At 42.6% G+C, this 27,109-nt stretch overlaps 1 protein-coding gene across 2 annotated transcripts in view; it reads left to right on the top strand.

The window, feature by feature from the left end:
- Positions 1-27,109, top strand: part of LOC116820903 (VPS10 domain-containing receptor SorCS1) — a 444,694-nt gene that overhangs the window by 385,582 nt on the left and 32,003 nt on the right. For both annotated transcript variants that reach the window (XM_032773669.2, XM_075061354.1), the window contains exons 17-21: positions 5,982-6,095; positions 7,916-8,087; positions 16,783-16,969; positions 21,862-21,995; positions 24,066-24,189. In XM_032773669.2, the coding sequence (XP_032629560.2) occupies positions 5,982-6,095; positions 7,916-8,087; positions 16,783-16,969; positions 21,862-21,995; positions 24,066-24,189 (731 nt within the window). The remainder of the gene's footprint in view (positions 1-5,981; positions 6,096-7,915; positions 8,088-16,782; positions 16,970-21,861; positions 21,996-24,065; positions 24,190-27,109) is intronic.

Consider the following 27,109-nt stretch of genomic DNA (forward strand, 5'->3'; position numbering starts at 1 on the left):
TCGGGATTGCTGAATGTCTGTGGGGACCATAACAGCCAAGGTTTAAGTCAGAACTGCCCCTGGGGTTTACACGCGGTAATTTACTGTGGATGCAGGGAGTCAGTTCTGTTGAAAATCCACCCCTCCAGGTGTTTTCTCTTTTAGTTGTTTATTTCCTTAAAACTGAATCCATGGGTTTTATTAGTTGTCTTTCATTTAAACTGAAAATCGAGGGCTCCAGGCACGGCACTGCATTGTAGGACTAGAAGCACTGTGAAGAAATTTACAAGATGAAAAAAAAATCGTATTTCTTCAATATTTACTTAAAAGAAAATACGGAGAAAACTTCCTGGGAGGAGAGAGAGAGACATCTGCTTGATTTGGTATAGTCTCCCAAGGAAATGTTGCAGCATTGGAATGTGCAGCTTTGTTTTCCGAGTTGATCAGCACCCCCAAATTCCACTGAAACCAGTAGGCATCAATGATGTTCAGTACCATTGGAAAATCAGGCCAGGATCCCGGTAGACGTTTAAAAGTAGACTGGAGAAAACACTAGTAAAACAATGCTGTGCTGTGCTGTGCTGACTGTCCTCAACTGTGAGGACTTTCTTCACTTTTCTGACTATGATTTTGTTGTAGCACAGATGATACAAATGTACTGTCGCTGGGGCAAATACCTCCTTTCTCCTCTTTTTCTTTCTCTCTCCTTTTTTGAGTCATTCACTTTCTGGAACTGGATGTTGATTTCAATCCATTTTGGTATCCACACAGCCCACTGTATTGTCCTGGGGAAAAGCCTAGCTCAGCAGCAGTAACTAAAATAGGCCACTTGATTTGCTTTCCTTTTAATATAAAAAGTCACTTAGTTTTACCTAGATTTCCCAGAGAAGCTTGAGAAGCCAAACAGAAAGAAATGAGTTTAGTGACTAAAGGCAAGGCTTGATTTGGAGGAAGGAGGTGACATCAGGACAGCAATTCTGCTGGTTTTAATTTCCTTGGGAGGGTGGTGAAGCACTGGAATGGGTTACTTAGGGAGGTGGTGGAATCTCCTTCCTTAGAGATTTTTAAGACCCAGCTTGATAAAGTTCTGGCAGGGATGATTTAGTTGGAGTTGGTCCTGCTTTGAGAAGGGGATTGGACTAGATGAGCTCCTGAGGTCTCTTCCAACCCTAATATTTTATGGTTCCACTGATGATGTGGTCCTTTTTTGTTATGCTAACACAGGTCAATCTTGACTTAGGGTCTAAAATTGTGTGTGGGTGCTTGTGTGTGTTGTGTGTGCGTCTCCCCCGACCAGAGCAACAAATATGCTCTCATAAAATAAATAAAGATTTTGTAAAGCTTCTCTCCAAGGAATCTCATAGAATTTGGGGGACATTTACAATCTTTATCTAACCAAGACCAGAGAACTACTGGGTGAGGCTGGGTTGGTTGTTTCCCTCTCAGCTGAACAACCTTGGGAGTAACTTCCAGCTTTTGTGAGCTCTCCTGCTAGGGAACCTCACCTGTAATTAGCTAAAGTAGAAAACATCAGGGAACAAAGGCAAAGCTGCAGGTACTTGCATGGTCTGTGGCTCACAGCCAGAGGGCAGTGGTGCTTCAAAAATGAAGTAAGCCTGAGCTTTGCTTCCATTCCTAAGGCAAATCCTTCCTAGCAACTGCCTAGAAACCAGATTGTATTTATTCATTTGGGTAAATGGATTACACAGCTACTCGCATGTTATTAAAGCACTAACTTACCAGTGTTATGACATTTTACTCCTTTCTAAAGCCTGAATGCTCTCATAGCAGTATCTCTCCTGTAGCAACACCTGTAGCCACAGAAAGAAATCCTTGTTTGGGTCAATTCTTTGGTCAGCTAACTTCAGGCCATTTTCTAGCGCCTCATTCCATCAGTACTCCCATTGGGCCTGATTCTCATTCACACTGAGGGGGCGAAGCTGTCTCTAGTTACTTTAAAACACATATATTTCTGGAATTTGCCTGGGGCCTTTAAGAAGGCTTGTCCGTGAGGCGGCAGCTAGAATATCTGAGGTGAGGTGCACCACATTTAGAGGAACCAAATAAGTCCTAATAAACTGATAGGGCTTTATATATGTTAAAGAGTGTGTATGTATAGAAATTACTGTGAACATCTGTAGAACTAAATCGAGAACGATCTCTTTTTTGTAGAATTTTTCAACCATTAAATAATGGTTTATTAGCAGATACATTATTTAGGCACTTGGGGACAGATTTTGAAAGGTGCTTTGTTGCCTAATGATACATAGATATAATAATATATGGAGATATACCTATCTCATAGAACTGGAAGGAACTCTGAAAGATACAGATAGACACCTAGTGGGATTTTCAAAGGATGCCTAAATGCCTTTAAAGATCTGCCTCTTGGATGCTACAGTTAGGGGTAGCAGTATAAAACTCTTAACATAGAGTTAGAGCCCTATTCTAAAGACTGCTTTAAAAATTCTATCGAAAGGTTACCAATTTCTATTAAAGTCTGTAGGACTTTTCCACAAGGGATTTAGCTAGGTGAGCCACATGGCCGTATGGAATTAAAGATGCTTGTATCCTTAGGTACCTTGACTCTGTATCACTTAATGGATGTAAGGTTTAAAGGTCAAAAGGCAGGTGGCATTTTCAATTTCTGACAGCACTGACATGTATTGTTAAGGTGAGCTGGTTAGTATAGAGGAGATCCTGGGTTCAGGCATTAAGATGTCTCCTGATTTTGGATGAGGTGAGCAGAGTGGTCCGTGGACAGGGTTATTGTTGTCTGAGTGAGACCATAGTTGGACATTTCTATCCTTTGCAGTGATGGATTTGTTAATAGTTTCTTCTTATGTGGCATCTACGTTACTGGAGGTTTGCAACTATGGTATCCCATTCTGTGTGATCCTCCACTAATTTCTGCGGATGAATAGTCCTTTTGAACCACTAGAATATCACATCATCGACCCAAGGTTTTCTTTTTCTTCATCATGTTCTTCTGCCACCAACTTTCCCTTCCCGTGCCCATGAATATGCATTGCCCACTGAACCTCTTAAAATGTGCCCTGCAAATCAAATTTTCCTTTTTTTAGATCTGACTTTAATAGTTTAACTTAACTTAAAACTTTCCTTTTGTGGATGTGTGGATGTGTGTGTGGGGTGTGTGTGTGTGTGTATATATATATAAAGCAAGAGAGGGAAAATCACAGAAGTTGGCTGGAAGGGATCTCAAGAGATTATCTAGTCCATCCTTCTATGCTGAGACAGGACAATGTAAACTAAGAAGTTCTTCTAAGATTTTCTTTTCCTTTAAATGGTATTTATAACCTTAACGCCAGTTTGCAGAGTTGTTTTTTTGTGGGGGGAATCTACAATATTTTTAGGTTTACTACTAGTCTTTGACAATTAATACATAAAATCTTGATTGCAGTGTTCTATAATTTTGCTTCTATTTACGCTGCCAATTAGGTGTGATTTGAGTTAAGCCTGTGGAGACGAGCACTGTAAAACCAATATAATTGAGAGCAGAATAAGATCTCTAATATTCATTAAAATAATCCCTTTTAATGTATGCTGCACTGTCATTGACGAGCTCTCTCACCTATGCTGTTCTGAGTCTGGCACAAAATGTAGCTAGTCTGAACACCAGATGTCTGGCAATGAGGCAGCTAGTTGATTGCAGTCCATCCCTGATGCATTCAGATTTCAGCAGTCTAGATTATGCTACGGTGATCCAATTGATGCTACTGCTTGTCAATTGCAACAACGCCTGTTGTGCCAAACTGTAGGCAGCGATTTGTTGCCATTCTCAGTGGTCTGTGTGCATCAGACGATAGCCAAGAAACTCATTAGTTTCCAAGTCTGCAGAGGGGAAAGAGGTGCTGGTGCATCCCTAGCGAGATATGGAAGAGCAGTTTATGTCATTTACTAGTATGATATTTCTGTATGTCCCTATCAAGGCAAAACAGACTTGCAAAGCTAAAAGGTCACAGGAGAACTTCTATACTTAGGAAAACTATTTCTGCTCTGGAACATATAATTTCATTCTGCGACTTTGAGAATATGATCCAAACACAGCCAACCCTAGTTAATTCAGGTTTGGTCTATCCAGAAGCCCGAATACAGTACCCAAATGATTTCAATGTAATCAAACTTGTAGCGTGTGTGTGTGTGTATGTAAAATATGAAATTACAGACCGATATTGTTGGATTAAATTGGACTTTGGATGCTGATCCCCTCTGGGCAGATTTCACTGTTAGGTGAAACACAAAACTGATTAGGAACATGCTATGGTGCTACAGGTTTTTAATTATATTGACACATGATAACTCAGGAATATGGCATTTCAACATGGCGACAATTGAATTACAAAGGAATGAGGTCCTGTTTGTACATAAATATTTGTTCTCTCTAGGCAAATGAAAATGGTTTTACTTCTCATTACAGAATATTTCCATAGCTCTGGTGCCTTCCTTCCGATAAAGATGATTATAGGAGCACCTGGTAACCTGGCAAGCCTGTCTTGAACTTTTAAAGCCATTAAGCAATGGTCAGTCACTGGTGTGGTAGGAACTAGGCTCCTGAAAATTGAATCATAAAAACTACGGATGGAAAAGATCATTTTAGGTCATTTAGTCCTTAGTCAACTAGACCTCACTAAGATGCCATTTTTGATATTCAGCGTAAGTTTTCCTTTGGCCAATTTCATTCCTTTACTCTCAGTTGTATCCTTTTAGACCACCTTGCACCATTTCTTTTCTAGGCCTTCAGGAATAGAGCTGATTGAAATGCTTCAAGCTTTTAAATTTTGATGTCAAATCTTGCTGGAATTCCAACAAAAAATATTGTAAATTGTTCATGACATTTTCCTTTGCAACGTTGCTTATAGTTCAGACTTTGAAAATCAGCATTTTGACATCAAAGCAGGGGAAAAGTTTTTCCCACAATTTTTACTCTTGTTTGACCATCTCTTCATTGGAATTAAAAACAAAGCAGTCACTTTCCTGGAACACCATCTCTGCTCCAGCTACAGGAAGAACAACGTGGCTCTCTCTGTATACAATCCCAGCAGCCTGACTCCTTCCACTTCTTTTGTCTCCAGTGCTTCGAGGTCTTAACTTCCATCCAAGCCTCCTCCAATCAGTTTCTACTCCTTGCGGTTGTAATTATCAGGTCACTTTCTACAAAGGAGAGTGGCATTTTAGAACAGGAAATCTGCTAAGAAGACCATGTTCCAAATTTTTCTAAAAGGCGAACAAGAGCATTATGTAATTAATGTTCCCCATTGTAAAGGCATGATGCAACTGGATGCATGTGTGCAGGACAGTGTACAGAGCCAGTGTCTCAACAGCATTCCAGTTACGGTCCAAGGGGAAAATTAAAAGAAAGAAATAATTACCATTTTCCACCAGCTCAATCCTCTTTCTCCTTTTCACATTGATAACTTCTCCTTTTCCAAACTAATGCAGAAATTAAAAACAAAAAAACAAAAAAAAACCAGCCTTTTCTGTTCCATACCAAAAATCCTGCATGGGAGTTTGTCCCTCCTGAAAGCTTTCTCAATTTGCTTTAGGTCTCAGGTGATGTTATGTCCAAATAACGTCAGTTTGAATTAAGCTATTCAGTTTCTAAAGCTTCACTGAGTCAGCAGCAATTGAGAATGGCTGTGAGTTCTGGGATTTTCTACTTTTGCCCCTGGATCTGTCTGTATCCAAGAAGCAATGCCAGACCAAGAAACCAATCTAAACCTGACATTTTACAATCGATGATTTCATAAACCACCAGGACTAGAAACAAAAGGGCTTGTTCTGCTCTTGCATACGCTGTCCTAAATCTAGGTTAATGCCAGTGAAGTCAAAAGCAGAATCAGGCCCGGGTGCTGTATTTAGTATATCATTTCAAGCTGAAAATGCAGGAAAGGGTGCCAGAGTCATTGCATTCATATTAGTGAGGACAAGTTAACGTCTGATGTCCTTGTCAATGCATTTTCTTTCTTTTTATGGTAAAACAGTGATTATGGATATGAGCGTCACACCAATGGCCAGTGTCTGCCAGCATTTTGGTATAACCCATCATCCTTGTCAAAAGACTGTAGCTTTGGACAGAGTTATCTCAACAGCACCGGGTAAGTGGATTTACAGAAGATGATTTTAGCAAATCCAACCCTGCAACCTTCAGCCACATGGCATCTGCAAGCTGTCATCCCAGAGTTATTTAAAGCCTATATTTCCTGAGACACAGGGTCCAATTCAAAACTGATTAGTCTATAGGAGTTTTTTCATTGACTTCCTCAATGGGCTTTGGATCAGGCCCATAATTCTCTATTTTTTGGTTTTGTTTTTATTTTCTTATTTAAACCTGCTCCGGAAAAATGATGCTACAAGAAAACTGCAGAATATGGGACAAATGTGATCGATGGGCTTATCCAACATCCATTGAAGTCAGTGCAAAGACGGCTGTTGACTTCAGTGGACTTTGGATCATGCCCTAAATCATGAAGAAAATCCAAGTAATCAAAGCTGAGAGTGGGATACATGCTAGAGGAAGGCAATAAGAATTGGGGTTAAGTCTGAAGAAAGAGAATAATAACTAAATGACACTTGAGAAGTTCTGAGTACTCCATGACCCTCTACAGCCCCATTAAAATCAGTGGCAGTTGCAGGTAAGGTCAACGGAGTTGAAGGTGTCAAGTTCTAATTGCATTTGCTAAATATAAGGTGCATAAAACATGCACAAAGAACTGGCAACTATACCTCAACTTCTTATAAGCTCACAAGCTGCACGCCTGAGTCCAAGGATCTAGCCCATTACCTTCAGTACTGATCAATATAGTGTAGCCACGTTTGTGACTCCATAAACACAAACTGCCTTAGAACAGCAATGTCTCTCCCTGGAATGTGGTGGCAATACCAAAAATCCACTTGAAAGAGAAAAACGAAATAAAAGGCACGTTGGGGTTCACAGTGGCATCTTACAAGGGAAAGGAGGAAAATTTTCTCAGAAGGTTTACAGTGTATTGTGCATTAGATAAACACAATCGTGCTGCACTCAGCAGATTAACCTTGGAATATAAATATAACTGATATCTTTCTATTGCTGTCTGTGTCCAAAAAAATCCCAAAGCACTTTTCAAATGCATAGGGACAGATCCTGCCCTCCAGCACCTTTACACAACTTCTTCTAAATTCTGCTGATCTCCAGCTGCCATACTCTCAACAGCCAATGCATGACAGAGCAACCTTCAGGCTGCTCTATCTTGCATCTTGGTCCAAACTGTAAACCTGATGGATCCCAAATTGCTGTGATAAAATACATGGTCTTAAAATCATCTGTGCGCACACACTTTCCTGAGCTGTGTTGCACTCTAGCTCAGGTTCTGGGCCGTGACATTTGCAAAGTGGCCTAGTGGTAGAACTAGGAGTCTGGGCTCTTGGATTCTAATCCTGACTCTATCACTGACTCTGTGACTTCTTGATGATCTTGCTTGCCTCTGTGTAAAATGGGTCTAATAATATTGAATGTAGCTCACTACAGTGATCCTAAGCTTAATTCATGTGTTTTAAAAGCTCTGGGATCCTCAGATGAAAGGTGGTTAAAAAAGTGCAAGATTGGATTGTTAGGGAGAATTGGCTCATGCCCCACTGAGAAGCAGAAAGCTCTGCAGTGCAGGATGGCAGCAGTTTAATAGTGTCCAGCAAAATTATGCAACTCTTTAGGGGAGCAATGTATGAGAATATTGTATCCAACTGAAAATGCAATATTATGGGCTGCTTGTGCACGATAGACCTGTGGAAAGTGTGACTGGACCACTTAGCTACAAAGTACTTAGAAGCCAGTTTGCTCCCAGCCTCACCAACCTGAAGCAAATTTGAAAACTTCCCATGCCTGGTTTGAACTTGTGATTCCCTGCATCCCCTCCTTACACAGCAATCTCTCTCTTTGCAGGTACAGAAAGGTTGTGTCTAATAACTGCACTGATGGTGTGAGAGAACAGTACACAGCTAAACCCCAGCAGTGTCCTGGCAAGGCCCCCCACGGACTGCGTATCATCACCTTGGATGGGAAACTGACGGCTGAACAAGGGCACAACGTTACTTTCATAGTGCAGCTGGAGGAGGTATGGTCTATTTTTATTGGCCCCCTTTGGCAAACATTAATCTGAATCATGCAAGCTTGCAAAGACGTTACGAGTTGAGACACTGGAGTAGGGGATGAAATCCATTTAACAATGCATCTCAGTCTGAATGTTCATGTTAGGCAATAAGTGATATACGGTGATGATGGGACACAAAGTTTGTTTCCAGGCATCAACCACGGATCAGAACCAGAATTTCACATCCAAACCACTTCAAATTTCAAAGATGGTGCAGGTTAGAATCTCGACACCAGACTGTCTCCTTTGGTTTGGATTCCCAACAGGATCTGAAAGTTCAAAATGGACTCCATTTAGATGTAAATGGTTCCAGTTAGATGTTGCTGCAGTTCAGCCAAAGATGGCGGAAATCTCACATACAGGTCTGATCTTATGAGATTTCCCCGCTTTGAGATGGCTGAGTTTTTCCACCATTTAGGTATTTAGGCCTAAAATCTCTCAAGAAAAGATCTCAAGATTTCATCACAATGGAATCCAATGGTGAATATGGACCTTAGCCTCATTCAGCTTCCACCAGAACAAGGGTGGTCTTAAAATTACACCCATACTTACCCNCACACCCCTCCTCCTCCTCCGGAGCTGTGTGCAGTTGTAGCTCAGATTATAGAACTTTACAAAGTGGCCTAGTGGTAGAACAGAGAACTATGAATCTGGGCTCTTGGATTCTAATCCTGGCTCTGCCACTGACTCACTCTGTGACTTCTTGATAAGAGAGCTTACCTATCTGTAAAATGGGTCTAATAATACCGAGCATACTTCATTGTAGTGATCCAAAGTTTAATTAATGTGTCTGAAAAGCTCTGAGATCCATTGATGAAAGGTGATTAAAAAGACAAACACACACCTGTATCCTCATTAAAAAAAAAAAAAAAACACCTGTATCCTCAGCACATTTCTAATCTGCAAGTACATTTCCTCCCAGCTTGGCTCCTCTTGTATCTAAAGTAGTTTATTAAGTCATTGGAGAGAATTCATTAAATCTCCCACCCTGTTTTCTCTGCTCCCAAGTAAGATTTCCTCACTGTCCAGATTGCCTTTTCCTCCCCCTTCCCTTGCCTCATTTGGTTTCCTTTGTGGTTTGGCAAGTAAATCCTAAACACTGATATGTGTTTGCATGAAAACACAAAATGCATGGCGGCTTACAGGGACTAACTTGGATCTCCATGGTGGCAATTTCTGATTTTTGTATAGCGATATCCTAGCAGATATAATGAGGAAAATCCAATACTGTTGGCACTGGTGATTTGCAAAGGAAGCAGCATATAACTATCTGATGTGCTTTGGTGTATCTAAATGTTCATTCTCTGAAAAAAAAATTACAAAAATATTCAAAACTTTGATAAAAAAAACAAAAACTCACTCCCCCTCCTTTTTGTCCATTTTGCCACTGATAAGGAGAATTAAAGGAAAAAAAAGGAGAGAAAGTAGGCAAAAACATTAGCTAAACAACCAAAACCAAAACATTCACAGTTTTCAGTTTTATTCATTGAAATATAGGAAATAAAAAAAAGATTTAAAAACTGGCATTTTGGTAAAAAAAAAAATTGTGTGGAAAATTTCAGCCAGTGCTAGCTACCACTGATGTTCTCTCTAAAAATGCTAGACACACAGGCTGCACAATGAGCCTTAATTGTTTATCCGCTGAAGTGGTAGGAAAAAACTGGCCAGCTACAGCTCCTTTGGTTTTACTGATGCAGAAGGAAAGAATGAAATGCTTCTTGCGCTGGGACATGGAAGCTTCTGTCACCTGCGAACCTGTTTTCAGTTGCTTACCACTGATGCAAATGGTGGAACTATCAAAAGGGGATAAGAGAGTTACTTGAAAGCATCCTGAAAAGTCAAGTTGCTTTCAGGAGGTCTGGCCTTGTGTGAAGAGCCTTTTAATATTAGGCCTTGTCTAGACATGCACTTTGTACTGCTGTAAGTATATTGGGATAATGGACTCAGTACAACCTTCCTAATGTGGATGCAGTTATGCTGGTATAAAGGTTTTTATACTGGTATAGCTTATTTCCTACGTTTAGGTGAATCGAGTATACTGCTATATGGCACCTATGTGGCAGCATAAGTATAGTAGGGATTGTACCCATTTAACTATTTCTGTAAAAGTCACATCCCTAATGCAAATAGTTAAATAGGTACTAAAGCTGTACAGAGGCATTTCCTTCCAAAGCAGATGAGAGGTAGGTATCAAAAACAGTGTTCTCTGGTTACCGCTTCACGTCAGAGGAGGACATCAGGCACATCAAAATGGGCTGGATAATATGGATGTGCATGTGTGATTTTGCTTGAGGACATGTGAATTAGTGGACCCAGAGACAAAGACAGGCCAGTCCCTCAGTTCTGGAAGTGATGGCTAATGATTTTAAAGACTAAGCTATCCAAGATGGACCAGTTTCTTCACATGTGCCACATTTTCAACTCTTGTGAGGTAAAAGACAGAGACCTTTTCTCATGTCTTCGGCCCTTCAGAACACTGCTGCTTTAGCGCTTCCCTGGCTCTGAGATGCAGATAGTTACCCTACATACTGTAGCTTTCCAACTCTGTGTCCATACTCCAGTTCCACTTGACACAAGAGGGCTAACAGTGAGGACAAGAAAGCTATGAAGCTGATCAGAAAAGAAAAGATCTGCTGAGACCTGTACAGCTGTTAACTTTCTAAGTCTAGTTGTCCTCTCTAAGGAACAAGCTGAGACTGAGTAAAAGAGAGGAGAACTCATGGTTATCCCTCAAAAATCAGTTAGTCTCATAGGTCAACACAACAGCAGAACAAGAGGAAGGAAAGAGCAAATGCTATCAGTGAAGAGCATGATGTCTCCACAGAAGCACATGATGAGAATCCGGAAAAGGTCTCATAGCGCTGGGTCTTGTTATCCTCACAGAGATGATCAAACTCAGCAAAGTGGAATATGACTTTCTGATGCTGTAACAATATCACTGGGAGGAACAAGGAAAAACAATTCAAAAGCAGCCTGCGATCATATGGGGCTTGGAGAGAGGGATATTGGTGAATCTCTGGTTAAGCAGTAAGCTAGTGAAGAGGTAGGAGAACCCCAAAAGGTCTGCCTCTTCTTTCCAAGATCTGGGAGCAAGAGTTTCTAGTCCATCAGCTGATATAAATCGCTGTAGCTCTATTGATGTCAGTAGAGCTATGCTGATTTCCACTAGGCAAGGATCTGGCTCCATTCGTTTTTTACACTGAAACTCGTGTGCCTGTGATGGGGCAGATGGCACACTGGCAACAAGAAAGTTAATAAGAGTCTCTGGATCCAGTTGGCCCCATCACTCCTGCAGCAAATGTCAAGCATCAAGAGGGAAGTTAAAAGGAGGAGACCTGGCTCAGTCAAGGGCTGCCAAGGGCGGGATTCTGCTTCTCCTGGTATGAAAGACAACTAGCCTGCTGGCTGGACGAGTTCCTGCTAGGAGGGACAACCAGACCCTAGGGTATCAGCAGAAGCAAACTGTTTGACAACAAGCCCTGAATAGAGAGGCGGGGGTCCATTGAAGGTCCGTTGGATGATTCCATTATGAGTTGCGGGGGGTTGTTCCTCATTTCCTTTGGTCGTTATCACCCCAGATGGGATAGGACTGAAGTTTGCCTTGGCTGGAGGGCCAAAACACTCTACCTTGGACCTCACAGCAGCCTACCAGTGGAGACCTGGGGGGAGTCAGGCCCTGATGGGCCACTAACGGGTCCTGCAGAGGCAACCCAGTCACAATGCCATTTTCCTGGAGGTGACTCTGAAGTGGCCACATTTTTCATATACACATATTTTAATGACTGGTCTCAATTGACCTGTGCTTTCTAAAAAAATGTAAATGTTTCCACGCACAGCTAAACACCAGTTCTCCTGTTACTTGTTACTTGCTACTTTGAAATGTTCCAAGAATCAACTTGTGTACAACTTGTTAATAAATGTTAATAAAATCAGCTTGAAACCAACATCCTTGAACTTGATTATGGTTGAGTGTATTTGACTTTACATATAGTCATCCAAATATTCTTCTTGGAGAAAAACGGCAAGAAGCCATCAATAAGCATCATTATTAATTGCTGGCCTTAGGCCCTAATTCAGCAAAGTGCTTAAGCATGCACTTAAAGATAAGCATGTGCTTTGCTGAATCAGGATGGACTTAACTTGTTTAAAGTTAATCATATGCTTAATGATTTGCTGAACTGCGAGTCTGATTAAGGAGCATTCTACAGACAGATATGCACAGGAATTCAGTGGAACATCTCTCATAAAGAAATGTCTTCAAGGACACATTTTTGAATGCAAGTGGAAAAGTGCCATGGGGGAAAATGGGTGAATCTGCATAAAGACTGTGTAAAGCAGATTTTTAAAAACATTCATTTAGGAAGACATCCTGACAGAAGCAGTGTCTGCCTGTTGCAGTGGATAATTAAATCCATTTTAAACATCTGCAAGGAAAAAGAGACGCAAACCAATGCATAATTGAAGATTTTTAAATTAAATCTGAGGCATGAGACTAAAATTAAAACTTTGAGCTGTATCTCATTGTTTTAATACTTCAATTTACATACAAAGACTAGCACTTACTACGGAAAATTCATGATTACAACCTTCGGGGTGAAATGTGAATTGAAAGATTGATTCGAATGGGCCATAATCTCCCATATACCAAAATTCTAATGGCAGTATAAAAGTAATCAAAATGTAATCATATTTTGCAAACGGCATGTTGCTAACAAACACTGAAGTGAAAAGATTGAGAGAGCTTGCTGAAAGCATTTAGGTCCTGTGTTTGTTCTAGATTTTTTGCAAGAAATAGGTAAGTTTGGTGTGGATAAAAACGGTACTATTATGTGTGTGTTTAAATCCCAAAAGGTCGGTTTTTGTTAGTCAATAGAATGTCTGAAAAATTAATTATTATGTTAAAGTGCTTTTGTTTTTTAATGGTCTGGTTCTCAAGACATGGGTCTGGGGCTTGGAAGATCTAGATTCAACTGCTAGCTTTGCCACAGGCTTCATTAAGATCAATAGATCTACTGATGTGCTTAAAGCTTAAGCAGGTGCTTAAGGGCTTTGCTAGATCACAGTCTATATTAGGCTTGCAATGTAGCACCTGAAGGTTACACCACACCTTGTAGGTAACACATACATTAAATCAGATTAGCAGTACCAACCCAAAGGATTGCTCTTTCCCAGGCTATCATAACAGGTGGCTGCCTACCCCAGCGTGAGTAATATACAGGGAATGAATTTAGGGGACCCAACGTTAGCCGACCATCTTTGCAAATTGTGGCCATGCTTCCTAAGAGAGTTTGCATTACAGACCTTTAGAGATGGCGTTGAAAGATGCTGCTCATTCAAGAAGTTGGACTTGGGTTAATGCTCATTGTGTTGATGCCCATTTGCAAAGCCACAGGAGAAATGCACTGGGCTTACTGTCTGCTTTACTTGGGTTCTGTGGATCCATATAATCTACCACTACGCTTGTCAACATGCCAAGTACGCTCTGGAAAGGCATCGGACAAGGCTATAGCAAGAAGGGTTGGGGGGGTTGGGTGTTTTATTTTTGGTGCCAAGTGTCAGGGATGAGATCCTGCAGCAGAGCCAGGTTCTGGGCAACCTAATAAGCACCACTGGCTCTTAGACTGCCTGATTTATTACACCGTGGTCCACCTGATTGGTTGGAAGAGTCAGCAGACTGGCTCTTAAACCCAGCAGCAGCAACTGTTCAGCAGCCTGCCTTGTTCCAGCCTTGCCCATGCCCTGCTTCATTCCACTTAGCCAGGTTCTGACTCTGGGCTCTGATTTCTGACTTCAGCTCTGACCCTTGGCTCTGATGTTTTTACTTTATCTCTGACCATTGGCCCTAGCATCTGGCCTCTGACTCAGTCTCTCATCTTGGGCTCTGATTCCTGGCTACTGATGCCTGCTCTAATCTCTAGACATGATGTCTGCTCTAACCAGTAGGCCTGACCACACACATCCCAGTCACTGACATAAAGAAATGTCATATTGTTGCAAAAATCTCTCTTGATAATACCGCCATTTGCAAACTACTCTTGGGAGCTACTTGTACACAGCAGTATGGATTTGCTGTAGGTCTCCCCTGTCCCCAGTTCAACAAAGACCTTACACAAGTGATTAACTTCAGACATCTGCTTAAGTCACATTGGTATTAATGGATCTTCATAGATTTTGAAAGTCAGTTGGGACCATTGTGATCATCCTGCATAACACAGGCCAGAGAACTTCACCTTACTCCTGTATCTCACCCAGTAATTCCTACATCTAGGAGGAACCCACAGACTCATAGACTTTAAGGTCAGAAGGGACCATCGTGATCATCTTATCTGACCTTCTGAACATCACAGGCCACAGAACCTTACCTGCTCCTTAAATAGACCCTTAACCTCTATCTGAGTTACTGAGGTCCTCAAATCATGGTTTAAAGACGTCAAGTTACAGAGAATCCACCATTTACACTAGTTTAAACTGAAAATAACCCATGCAGAATATTGCAGAGGAATTCAAAAAGGCCCCAGGGACTCTGCCAGTCTGAGCTGGAGTGGGGGGACTTCCCTTCCAACCCCAAATAAGGCAGTCAGTTAGATCCTGAGCATGTGGGCAAGACCCGCCAGGCAGACACCTGGGAAAGAATTCTCTGTAGTAACTCAGAGCCCTCTGTCTAGTGTCCTGTCTCCAGCAGTTGGGGATTTTTGCTACTGGCAATCACTGATGGGTCAAATGGCATCTTAGGCAATCTTATCATACCATACCTTCCATAAACTTATCAAGCTCAGTCTTGAAGCTAGTAAAGTTTTTGCCCTGACTGCTTCCCTTCCAGAACTCACTCCTCGGATGACTAGAAACCTTTGCCTAATTTTGAGTCTAAACCTGTCGATGACCAGGTTAAAGCCATTTGTTCTTGTGTCCCCATTGGTGCTTACCTTAAATAACTCCTCTTTGTCCCTTGTATTTATCCCTCTGATGTATTTATAGAGAGCAATCATATCTCCACTCAGCCTCCTTTTGGTTAGGCTAAACCAAGCCAAACTCTTTGATTCTCCTCAGATCATCCTAGTAGCCCTTCTCTGCACCTGTTCCAGTTTGAATTCATCTTTCTTAAATATGGAAGACTAGAATTGCACACAGTAGTCCAGATGAGGTCTCACCAGTGCCTTGTATAATGGTACTAACACTTCCCTGTCTCAACTGCAAATACCTCACCTGATGCATCCTAGGATTACATTAGCCTTTTTTATGGCTGCATCACATTGATGGCTAATAGTCCTCCTGTGATCAACCAATACACTCAGATCTCTCTCCTTCTCTGTCACTTCCAACTGATAAATCCCCATCTTATAGCAAAAATTCTTGTTGTTAGTCCCTAAATATCTGACCTTTCACTTTGCACTATTAAATTTCATCCCATTTTTAGAACTCCAGTTCACAAGGTCATCTAGATCTTCTTGTATGATATTCTGGTCCTCCTCCATATTGCCAATAACTCCCAACTTTGTGTCATCTGCAAATTTTATTAGCGCGCACTCACTTTTTGTACCAAGGTCAGTAATAAAATGTTAAATAAGATTGGTCCCAAGACTGATTCTTGAGGAACTCCACTAGTAACCTCCCTCCTGCCTGACAGTTCACCTTTGAGTATGACATGGTATAGGACAGAGCGCAGGATGGATGGACCTTTGGTCTGACCTAGTATGGCCATTCTTATATTCTTATGAAGGCTGGTCTACAATAGCCACTAACTGTTTCTGTATGTATTGTCAGCCTGTTGAAAATGGACCATACTGGATACAACACCATAGCAGTAAGATGAGAGAATTCCATTCATATTTCCAGAGCATGAGAACCAGGGTCTCCCCGCAAGCATGTGTTTGTGTCACATCTCAGCTCCTGTCCTTTTCAAAGAGCACCGGCTTATCAAAAATGCTATTGGGTTAGTAAAGCCGTGTGTGAAGACACAAATCAGTGTGGGTCCTTTGGGTTTTAGGTTTGTTCATTTCCTCTGCATGTTCTTACACAAAGAGCAAGTTCATTCATTAGTGTGGAATATCAACCCCCATAACAGGCGTTCTCCAGGGTCTCCGCTCTTGCATGGAACATGGAGCTCCTTGCTGTGTTTTTTGCTGCTGTGCTTCCTTTTTTATTTTTAATGATCACCAAAAGTGCCAGATAGGCAGCCCAGGGGATGAATATCCTCAGCTTTACCCACAGAACAGCTGCACAAGGCATACCCTACACTTGCACTGCTGGGATCATCTCTAGGCAGGAGGAGGGGAGATTAGTCACCATGCCTGTTCAGTCCTCAGCCTGCCCCTGCTGACCCAGCCAACACGGAGACCAGTTACTGATGGTGGTTTTTATGAGGTGGACTTCTGTGTAGTAGAGAGCTTGCAGCTCATTTCAAACAGGCCACTGAACAGCTCTCAGCCAGGTAAGAGTCCTTACGAGCCAGGGCTGGGTTCTTCCAGCCTGACAAGTGAAAGGGATCACAGGCTGTTGCAAAACCTCTGAACCATCCTGAGATGCTCTCTGAAATCACTTCCTGTAGCTGTACAGCCTAATCTTCTCCCCGCTCTGAAGTCCGTGGGAGTAGGTTCAGGCCACTAGTGAGGTCAAGTCAAAGAGTAGTTTTTCCTTATTGACTCCTTCTCCATTGTCATAGGGTGACGTCCAAAGGATGATCATTCAGGTGGATTTTGGAGACGGCATCGCCGTGTCCTATGCCAATCTCAGCTCGACGGAGGATGGGATCAAGCACGTCTACCAGAATGTGGGCATATTCCGAGTGACCGTGCAGGTGGAAAACAGCCTGGGATTGGACAGTGCTGTCCTGTACTTACATGTAACTTGTATGTTATTACTGTGTTTGGTTTACAAAATATCTTAAAGAAACATTACATTCTTTAGAGACGATTCAGGAGGCTCCCTGTCTGAGAGGAGACCTTCTGAGACCTGTGCAGAGTCAGAGAGAATGAACTTTTGTCCTTCCCCAAAAGGAAAGCCGGAGAATCCAAAAACTATTCACAGATAATGGCCAAGATTTGGAAAAAAAAAAAAAAAAAGGACTCAATTTTTAATGCCTCAAATTTCAGGTCCCCAGCTTGTGATGCCGTAAAGAAAGGGATCTGATTTGCAAAGGGTGGGTGCTCAGTGCTTTCTGAAAATTAGACTCCTTTAAGATGTCTCAAATCAGACAGCCAAAAATGGAGGCATCCAGAATCCCTGGTCACTTCTAAAAAGTTTGGCCTGTATGGATACATAGGGATCACATGCCCACTGCTGAAATGCTGCCTCTTCTGGGGTGGAAATCACCCTTTCTATCATGATGGAAACCAAATTCCCAAATGTGGAGAAAGTTACGAGAAAAATAATATCTTCCACTGCTTCTTTTTCTAACCGCCTTATATCTCAGTGGCTGCCAATTTAAAACCCACATTTTCCTCTGCCCCTAGATAGAGTTTATTTCCCTTTTATTCTGGTTAAGAATTGGTCCAAGCCACAAAGTTCTGACCCATGACTGAACTTTCCCAGAGTTTTCCCAAAAGTTTAGCTCCAGAATTCGGTGTGGAGGTGGGGGGGAAGGGAGTTGTGGTGGGGTTTTTTTTATTGTACAAGCATATTATTTAGAAAGGAAGTGTTAAACTCTGGAAATATGGCTACAGTAATTGTTCTTTAATTAATACCTGATACTTTTATAGCATACTTCCTTCGGAGGATCCCAAAGCATTCAACAAGTTCTATACACAGATTGCAACTTTGAGGTTACTTTATTCACAAGGAATGCAGCTGTCCTTGGGTGCAAGCCAGCAGCTATTTAACAGTGCCCAGCAACACTTCAAACAGGGCAGAGTGAAATACAATCCTATAGTCACAGAAAACTGCAGGGGGAACTTAGCTGGAACACTGAGGCTTACAGCTTTTTGCTTGTGAAAGGTGCCATGGTAGATTTAAGGTGAGCTTTTTCAAAAGCCACCTGAGGGACTTAGGAATCCAATTCCCACTGAAGGTCTTTGGAAGACCCCCCCTCTTAATGATCACAGGTGGTCAGGAACCCAGTTTTATGCCTCATGTGAAAGATGGCACCTTCTGCAGCACAGCGCTTCCTAGCATCATCCTGGGGCATTTAATCCAAAAATAATGCCTTAGAGGAATGAAACTCTTTTCCTCTTAAACTACTCTATAACTTGGGTTTCACATTTTGGGATTTAAGCCATGTGGTTCCTTATGCTGAGGCCTTGGCAGTTTGAGGGAATTTCTTAATTTTGGGTCCAATGCTGAGGGATTTTTCCTTAGCTGGAAGAATATTTGCCCTTGCATAGAGCCAATGACCCCTATTGCAACTGGACAGACAGAGACCTCTGTGAAGGCAAAAGATGCTGTGTTCGAGTTTTGCTTAACCTTCCTATGCAGCGTTGTAACTAATCAGTCGTGGTGTGGGTTTGGCTCTCAAGACAAACAGCTGGCTACACCTTGTTCTCTGAGGAAAAGCCGTTCTTTGCTCCCTCTGAGACTCCCCTGCCTGCTCTTGTTTATGGATATGGCAGCAGATTGCAAGCCAGGGGTTATTTCTAATAGCTTGTGAAGATCCCTGAAACACATGGAGAATTGTTTCGGTGATAATATTTCCAGGGAGGGTCTGAAAGCTTCCTGCACACAGGCTTTGTAATCAGCTGCAGCTTAACAAGAGGAGTTTTCAAAGGGATGATCATCACGGTGCTCTTCCTGTTTGCAAACTAATGAGGCCATGTGATACAATAGCTGTTTTCTTATGCAGGCCACAGGTGGAAAAAAGAAAGCAGTTGTCTAACTCAGCCACTTGCACTATTTAGCTGTCTGGCCAGCTGATCTAAGGAGCCTGTAGTCTTTAGACACTAGAAAATGATACTTTAAAAGGTGGCTTTTGTATCTTTTTTGTGAGACTAGATACAATTTTCAAAATGGCCTAAGTGATTTAGGGGCCTAAGTCATGTAAGCAATTTAGCAAAAAAATATTCTTTTGTAATAGAAATAAGCCCAACATTCACCAGAATCACTTAGATATTCTGAAATGTCATTAAAAGTCTCCATACAATAAGGGTTTTCTGATGGGCCATTCGTTGTAGCGTGCCCACACCACATTAAATTCACCAGTATAATATACATGTTGTATCTAAACTATTTCACTCACCACCCATTACCCTTGGCAGTTCCCTGACCCTGCAGCAGTCTCTGTGCAGACCTGGTCCCCTTGGGCCAAGGTGGAATCGCATTAATTTGCTCTAGCTATTACCAGCTTCAGACAGCCACAGAGGGCTGGAAACAAAGATCATTCGAGGGAAAGGAGGAACATTTTTGCCACACATTTTCCTATAGGCCCCAGTTCCCCTCCTATGCCAGCTGCAGGGAATTGGCATGGCATAAGAATCCTTCCACCTACTCTGCACCACTAGAGAATCACCTTTGCACCGGAGTGAGACCTATGGGCTGTTAAACTGGCCTGAGGCTCAGATTACACCAGTGGTGAGAAACCAAGGATCAGGAGAGCGAGCAAAGGTGAGCTTGATGCCTGTAGGGGCATGCTCATACAGCAGGCTCTGATTGTAAGCCATTTCTCTAGCATCAAGGCCATCTCCAAGTCATCTCAGCAGGCATTTAAGGTCAGAAGCAAACTTATTCAGTCTCCCTGCCTGTTGCTTTAACTCTTTAAAACGATGTTGCTGGTTAAAGAGATTCTTTAAATACAGGCCAGCCCTACAGAGATTATGTTCTCAGTACCAACTCTGTGCACCCAAAGACTCTTCTAGGGGCACAGATGGGACAAGATGCAGAGTTGTAGTAATGAAATGGCTTATAGACCACATGTAAAACTTGGCAGTGCAATTCTCTTGTAATTGGACAAGAGTTCTCTTCCTATTCCATACACTTATATGGAGTGATACAGCACCACCTGCTGTTCAACCAATGCACTCCAAACAGCATGTCTCTTTTCTCCCGTTGCATATTGGAATGCAGATTTTAAAATAATATGGGCCCGTGTGGGTGAGCCTTTCTTTTTCGATCATAACAAGGAAACAGTGACGGTCTGAAAGGACATTAAAGACTCGATGCAGCACCGAGCCCTTTGAGAGACCTTCTCAGCACTAATATATCCAACAGTGCACGAGACAGGCTGGCATCGGTGAGAACTAGGTGTTGGAGCTGATACAGTGCATGGTCCTGCTCCTAGCTCTACCACTGCCACTTTGGATGCTTGACATTTGCTCCTTCTGCTGCCCCTGGACACTTAGTGAGTACAGAACAAGGCCACCTCATTTGAAATGCACATAGGGTTGGATAATGATTAATTTCAGTTCTCACCCCCTACCTGAGACTAGACATAATCAGTGATTTCCCCTGTGGCTGTGAATTCTGGTAGGGGAATCCTTTTGACAATATACAGAGGTGTAGGACAAAATCTGCAGCACTTCCGGAGCGTGAGAAAAACAGGAGCATTCAGCCACTCCTGGAGATGTGGCAGGGGGTTCATCAGCAGCCATCAGAATAAAGATTACCCATAATCCTGGCCTGTAACAACCCAGTGGTGTGTGGTGTTAAATAATTGCTGTGTTTCTACCCCAGAGAAGACTGCATTTGAAGGGTGTGTCACAGAGCCACATGCTCCACCTTATGCACAGTCATTGACACCTTCTGAGCTGGTAGCTTCTTACACCCTCTCTGCACAGGTGTAAAAAGTGGGGAATTCTCTGGTGATCCTTATGAGTGAATAACGCTCAATAAATGATGCTATATATGTGTGTGAAGTCATTTGGGAAGTCCTGGAGTCAGATATCCACTCCTTTAGCAGAGCAGCCAGATCACGCGTGAATATTGAAATCAGTCCATATGTGCCCATTTCAGTGTTTGGAGCCCCTGGGTACAGAATTTGAACTGAGCCTGTATTGGAGAACTGTGCCCCCAAATTATCTTGTGGTTCTGTTGTTCTGTCTCTTGCTCCATCTCTTTAAGTACCACACTTCTGTTCTCCAGAAGAACGATGGTGACACACACAGAAAACAATCCATAAAACAAGTTGTGATTAGAAACCCACGCCTCCCCAGTTCCCCATCCCAAGTGGGAGAAAGGAACAGCCAGGGCGTATTTCAAAGTAAACGTTATTTGTCCATTAAACTACAAAACTTGGCTATGCTAACAAAATAAAAGGCACAGTGTAGATGAGAGAAGAGGACCACAGGGGAGAGAAAAAGTGAGAGTTAAAAAGAAGAGATACATAGGATAGATGCTTTGATGGAGGTCCTAAACTGGTACAAATCCATGTAGCTCCGCTGAAGGTCACAAAGTGATACCAATTTACAGCACCTGATATCTGTCTCTTTAGGAATGGATCCAAGTATTTGTAATATTATTATACTTCTATTAGTGCTTATTCATGAAAATTCTAGTGTCTTTGCAGGGTAGCCCACTCAGGGTGGACTACTCTAATGGGTAGTCCGTGTATATAGATTTATGAGTTTACTCCAGCCTTTGAACTGTAGAGGTGGAGTTCTTTAGTTCAGGTAATAGCAATTCCTGTTTTTAGATGCATGGGTCCCAAATGTCTTTCCCCAGCAACAGTACGAAGACAGAATGCTTTTACATGTGGTGCCCCACATCACTTTCCTCTTTATTGTCTCATTTGAAAAGCTGGAGGATCCACTGTGAGACCCACATTTTGATGCCTAAGAGAGGGCGCTCACTCCCGTTGCCACTGCTTCTATCTCCGCAGGCCCCCTGGAACATGTTCATTTGTCTCTCCCGTTTGTTACTACCAAGAACAAAGAGGTCAATGCTACGGCGATACTGTGGCCCAGCCAGGTGGGCACGCTGACTTACGTTTGGTGGTTCGGGAACAACACCGAGGTTTGTATGCCCCTACAGAACCGTAGCAAACCATCCCAGGAGGAATAATGCATCTGGGAGTAGGTGGGGCCTGTGAATACTCTTGAATATTGAATAAACCCATTACAAAGCAGAGCAGTCAGGATTCTGCACGTTGCTCTAAAACAATAGCAACCTTAGCATTGCCATTCTGGATCAGCTCCATCTAGTCCAGTGCCTTGTCTCTGACGGTGGCCAGCACCAGGTGCTTCAGAGGAAGGTGTAAACTACCTCACAGTAGGGAGATGTGGGATAAACTCCCCTCCCCTATCTATGCAAATCAGCATTTTTTTTAACTACTTAGCTATCTCTGTGTAAGGATCACTTGAATTTTATGGAAATTCCTAACCCCCCCATTGAATAATGCTGAGGGATCTGATTGCAAAGTAAGCTAAAAAGTTTTTTTCTTTCTTTCTTTAACTAAAATACAAATTTGACAATTTTTACAAAACTAACTACCTGTGCTGAAATTTTCTGGAGCTGCCTCTGTATAGCCCCAGGACTTAAACCCTGTTCCCTAGTCTATGTGCACTGCTTCACTAACAAGAAGGAAAACTTTTTATTAATAACTCCAACGCTTACCCTCTAAACCAATGCAAAGTTCTCATTTTGTCTGTTAAACTATGTATGCAAGAATTCTTCATTACCACACTCTGGGGGATGCAAAATGATACACAGTACGTCTATCTGCCTACAGGTGCTACTTACCAGAAATAGAGCACGTACAACGTTCTGCTGTCTCTTTAGTTAGGATGCTTGCAAATCTTACCAGGTGCTTTGTAATTGTTATTTATCTATATTGCAGAAGTACCCAAAGGCCCCAATTAAATTCATAGATTCATAGATGGTAAGGTCAGAAGGGACCATTAGTTCATCTCGTGTGACCTCCTGCATAGCAAGGCCATATAATTTTACTCTGTAATCCCTACTTTAGCCTGTATCTTGTGACTGAGCTGGAGCATAGCTTTAAATAGCCTTCCAATCTTGATTTAAAAACATCATCAGGTGATGGAGAATCTACCACATCCTTAGGCAAGTTGTTCCAATGGTTAATTACCCTGTTTAAAATTGCATCTTATTTCTAGCTTGGATTTATCTAGCTTCAGCTTCCAGTCATTGGCTCTTGTCATGCCTTTGTCTACTAGATTGAAGAACCCTGAAGTATCACATCTCGTCCCTCTGTAGGTACTTACAGACCATGATTGTCACCACTTACTCTCCTGTCTGAGAAATTAAGCTTATTAGTGACTAGTGCTGGCCGAACGGCTTCCACTGAAGGGGAGTTTTACCATTGACCGCAATGGGAGCAGAGTTTGACTAACTCTGGGTGCTTTTGAAAATCCAGACTAGTAGAGGAATATGGGCGGTTATGGCAGCAGCTGCTGGATGAGGTCAGAAAGGCCAGTACTGCAAGACTAGTGTACTGTCTTAACAAACGTAAATGGCAGCCTAGAGTTCCTGGAGTGGAGACTTTGCGTAACCAGGAGCATCCCCTTCACAGAAGTGGCAAGTGTTGGAGGCCCATATCTGCCCTAAACCCTTCATTCTAGTAACACTGGTGTCCTGGAGGACACCTTAGGCTATTGAGGGAGACCTCTGTTACCGACTCTGTGTGACCTGGGGCGGGCTCCTTTGTTCCTCTCTGTGTCGGCTCCTCACCTGTACAATGGGGATAATGTTCTTGCCTTCCCATTAGCTTGTTCAGACTGTAAGCCCTTTGATGGCACCTTATTTGTACACAGCACCTAACGCAATTGGGCCCTGGTCTTGTTTGTGGCCTCTTGGAGCTACCGTAATACAACTAATAGAAGAGAGTTCTAAATGATGGATTTTTTTTTTATTTTCATCCAAAAAAAATCTTTTAAGATCTCTGGTTATAAACCTAGGATGGAGAAACTAGTCAAGGAGTAAAGAGTCTCTCAGTCATCCTCCCCCGTAGATCCAACACACCATATGCCTAACCTCCCTCCTCTTTGGAGTAGCAGAGGTAGGACTTCTGGAATCAGGAAGATCAGATGGCAGCCTAATCATCCTTTTCTCATGTGTTTGCAGCCACTGGTCACCCTGGAGGGGAGCATCACATTCACGTTCTCTGTGGAAGGGATGAACACGATCACGGTACAGGTTTCGGCAGGGAACACCATCTTGCAGGATACAAAGACTATTGCAGTGTATGGTGAGCCCTTACCCCTTTATTTTTCTCTGAATTCCTTCCAGCAAAGCAGTGGTGGTGTCGCTCAGCACAGGATGAGAATATAGCTGCATAGCTGAAACCACAGCACCAGTGTGCTGTGTTTGTGACACATCAGTAGTTCCTACCGCAACATCCTGGACCCAACTCGTATTAAAAAGAAAAGCCTAGCAGTATTGCTCCAAAATGCATTAGGGCAGATTCTGCTTTCAATGACACTGATGTAAATCCAGAGTAATTTCTCTGAAGGCAATTGGAGTTAATCCAGATTTACACCAGTCTCAAAAGGATTAGAATCTTGCTCAGAGTAGCGGTGTACCATTCAATCAGGTTTTATTCCTCGGCCTCACAAAAATACTCCTGAAACTAAATGTTTTGTTTCCCTTGTGGAGTGGAGTAGACTATGCCATGTGTCCCGTATTTTCCCAGACATTTCCACACTCACTCTCCATTCAGACGATTATGTCTGTTAAGAACCGGGCTGTGTTACCAAAATCCTGCATGGGCTGGATTCTCAGCTAGGCTGAAGGGCTCTCCAGATCATTTGGGCCCTTGTGCAAACTTAGGGCATGTCATAAACAGATAGCTAAGGGTTAATGTTTCTTTTACCTGTAAAGAGTTAACAAAGGGAACCAAACACCTGACCAGAGGTCAAATCTCAATGAGCGGAAGTTTTGGGTTGTTTGTTTTTGTCTCGTCTCTGTGTCTTCTAGTCTCTGAGGGGATCACTCTGTCTGCCAGCGCTTTCTAATTTTCTGTTCCAAGTTTGTAAGTACAAAGGTAGAAAGACAATAGGCTTATATTGTTTTTTGTATTACATGGTTAGTTGCTGGAATGTTTTAAATTGTAATTCTTTTGGGGATAGGCGTATTTCCTTTTTCTTTAAGCCAATAACCCTGTATATTGTCACCTTGATACAGCAGACCCATTTTTATTGTCTTTCTTTCTTTTTATATAAAGCTTTCTTTTTAAAACTTGTTGGATTTTTTTTCTAGTTTGGGGCTCAAGGGGATTGAGTCTGCAGCTCACCAGGGAATTGCTGGAGAGGAAATTGATAACAGTGATCTCCAGGGTCATCCAGGCTGGAGGAAGTAGGTGAGGAGGACAAGGGGGGGGGTCTCCCCTTGTTGGATATCATTTCCCTTTGTTGTGAGACTCAGGGCATCTGAGTCTTGGGGTCCCCCAGGGAAGGTTTTGGGGAGACCAGAGTGAGCCAGGCACTGGAATTCCTGGCTGGTGGCAGCGCTATCAGATCTAAGCTGGTAATTAAGCTTGGACGTTTCATGCTAGCATCTCATTTTCTGAACTCTAAGGTTCAGATCTGAGTAGGAAAGCTATGACAGGGCAGCCTTAGAGCTGCTTTCAGTTGCACCTGATGGCAGAACCTCCCTCACCCCCCAGGGGTCATTCCAGAAGCCATGTCAGTGCTCTGATCACACCTCCTTTCCCTGCCCCATCCTCAACACAACTTTTCTTTGGGGGCCATGACGTGAGGTGGTGGTGATGACATCAACCCCCCCCCCCACACGTCTCTGTTGGAGGTTGGGAATAGGTGGTAATTCTGACAGTCCCTGCCCTGGGAATTAGAAGGAGCCGGTGGGTGGTTGTGTGGGTAGAATACCCCTATGCTGGGGGAATTCCCAATAAACTAGTTAAGTCAGCGTTATAACCCCTTCGTGCTGCTGGAGCATGGCAAAGAGGTTGCATCACAGCTGAGATGCTGGCACAGTGTCGATTTCTAGTGCAAGGTACGTATGGGTCCAGTGAAGTGCGTATACTATCAGTTGGTTGCCTCCCACCTTGCTCATGAGAGATTCCCCAACCCTTAGCTCCAGCCCTGGGAAATGGGATTCATCACAGACGAAGGGGGAAACGATTTGAGGCAACTCTTCTTTAAAATATTGGCAGTGCCTCTTTCCATTAAGTGACCTATCTAGACCCACAGGCTGGGCTGGGGGGTGGAAGCTATCCAAATTCTTTTTTATTTCTTATTCCAAGTTGTTTGAGCACAGAAGCTTCTCTCTCAAGTTGCAAATATAAATGTGCAGTGTCTCTCTATCAGAGCATCTGTTAAAATCCCATCCAAATCCCATGCAGCAGCCTTCTGCCATATTTCAGGAGTCAAGTTTTAGTGTAACATTTCAGTTAAATTCTCCCCCCCCCCCCGCCACTTCCAGCCCCCTGCTGCTCAATAGGTTAAAGTAATGATGACATTGCCTGACTTCTTTCAAGTAATGCTTTTGAGTGTTTCATTTGCATTCTTTCATAAGGTAAACATCCTAATTGCTAGACAAGTCACCTGCATTTTGGAAAGGAAAGGAAAAAAACAACACAGCAGGCTACGTGAGAGTCTTCCCAGCTCTGTGTGCTGTTCCACTTTGATAAACCTTTGATGAGTTGATCATTCATTAGTCTTTGTTGGGAATGACATGCTGAAATTAGTGGAAGTGACCAGTGGCATATATAATAGTCAGTCTGTGAATAGCACAAATTTTAAATTGCTTTGTAGGTTTCAGTCCAAGTCCCAGTGGACAAGTATCCACATGGCAGAAAGAAAATAATCATTATTGACATCCTTCTGGGAAATTTCAGCTGATATTTCAAGGACTTAATAGGCAAGTCTGAGTTACCCTAGCATCTCTGGAAATAGTTACTACAAGTCAGCCTTCAGGTCCATCGTCAAGGCAACGTGAAGACACTTGCATTGCTACCACCTGTGCTGTGCCTATTCTTAGATGAACCATGAACTTCCATCTCTGGTCCACTTGATGCAATTCTTTCTCCAACGCGAAGTTCACACACACAAATTGCATGAAACAAGGACCACCAGATCCTTGTAAATCAAAGTAGATCCTGTGGCTTCAATGGAGCTATCTCAGTGTACAGCAGCTGAGGATCTGACCCT

Source organism: Chelonoidis abingdonii, unplaced genomic scaffold, assembly GCF_003597395.2.
Source record: "Chelonoidis abingdonii isolate Lonesome George unplaced genomic scaffold, CheloAbing_2.0 scaffold0027, whole genome shotgun sequence".
In the NCBI taxonomy this organism is placed as follows: Eukaryota; Metazoa; Chordata; order Testudines; family Testudinidae; genus Chelonoidis; species Chelonoidis abingdonii.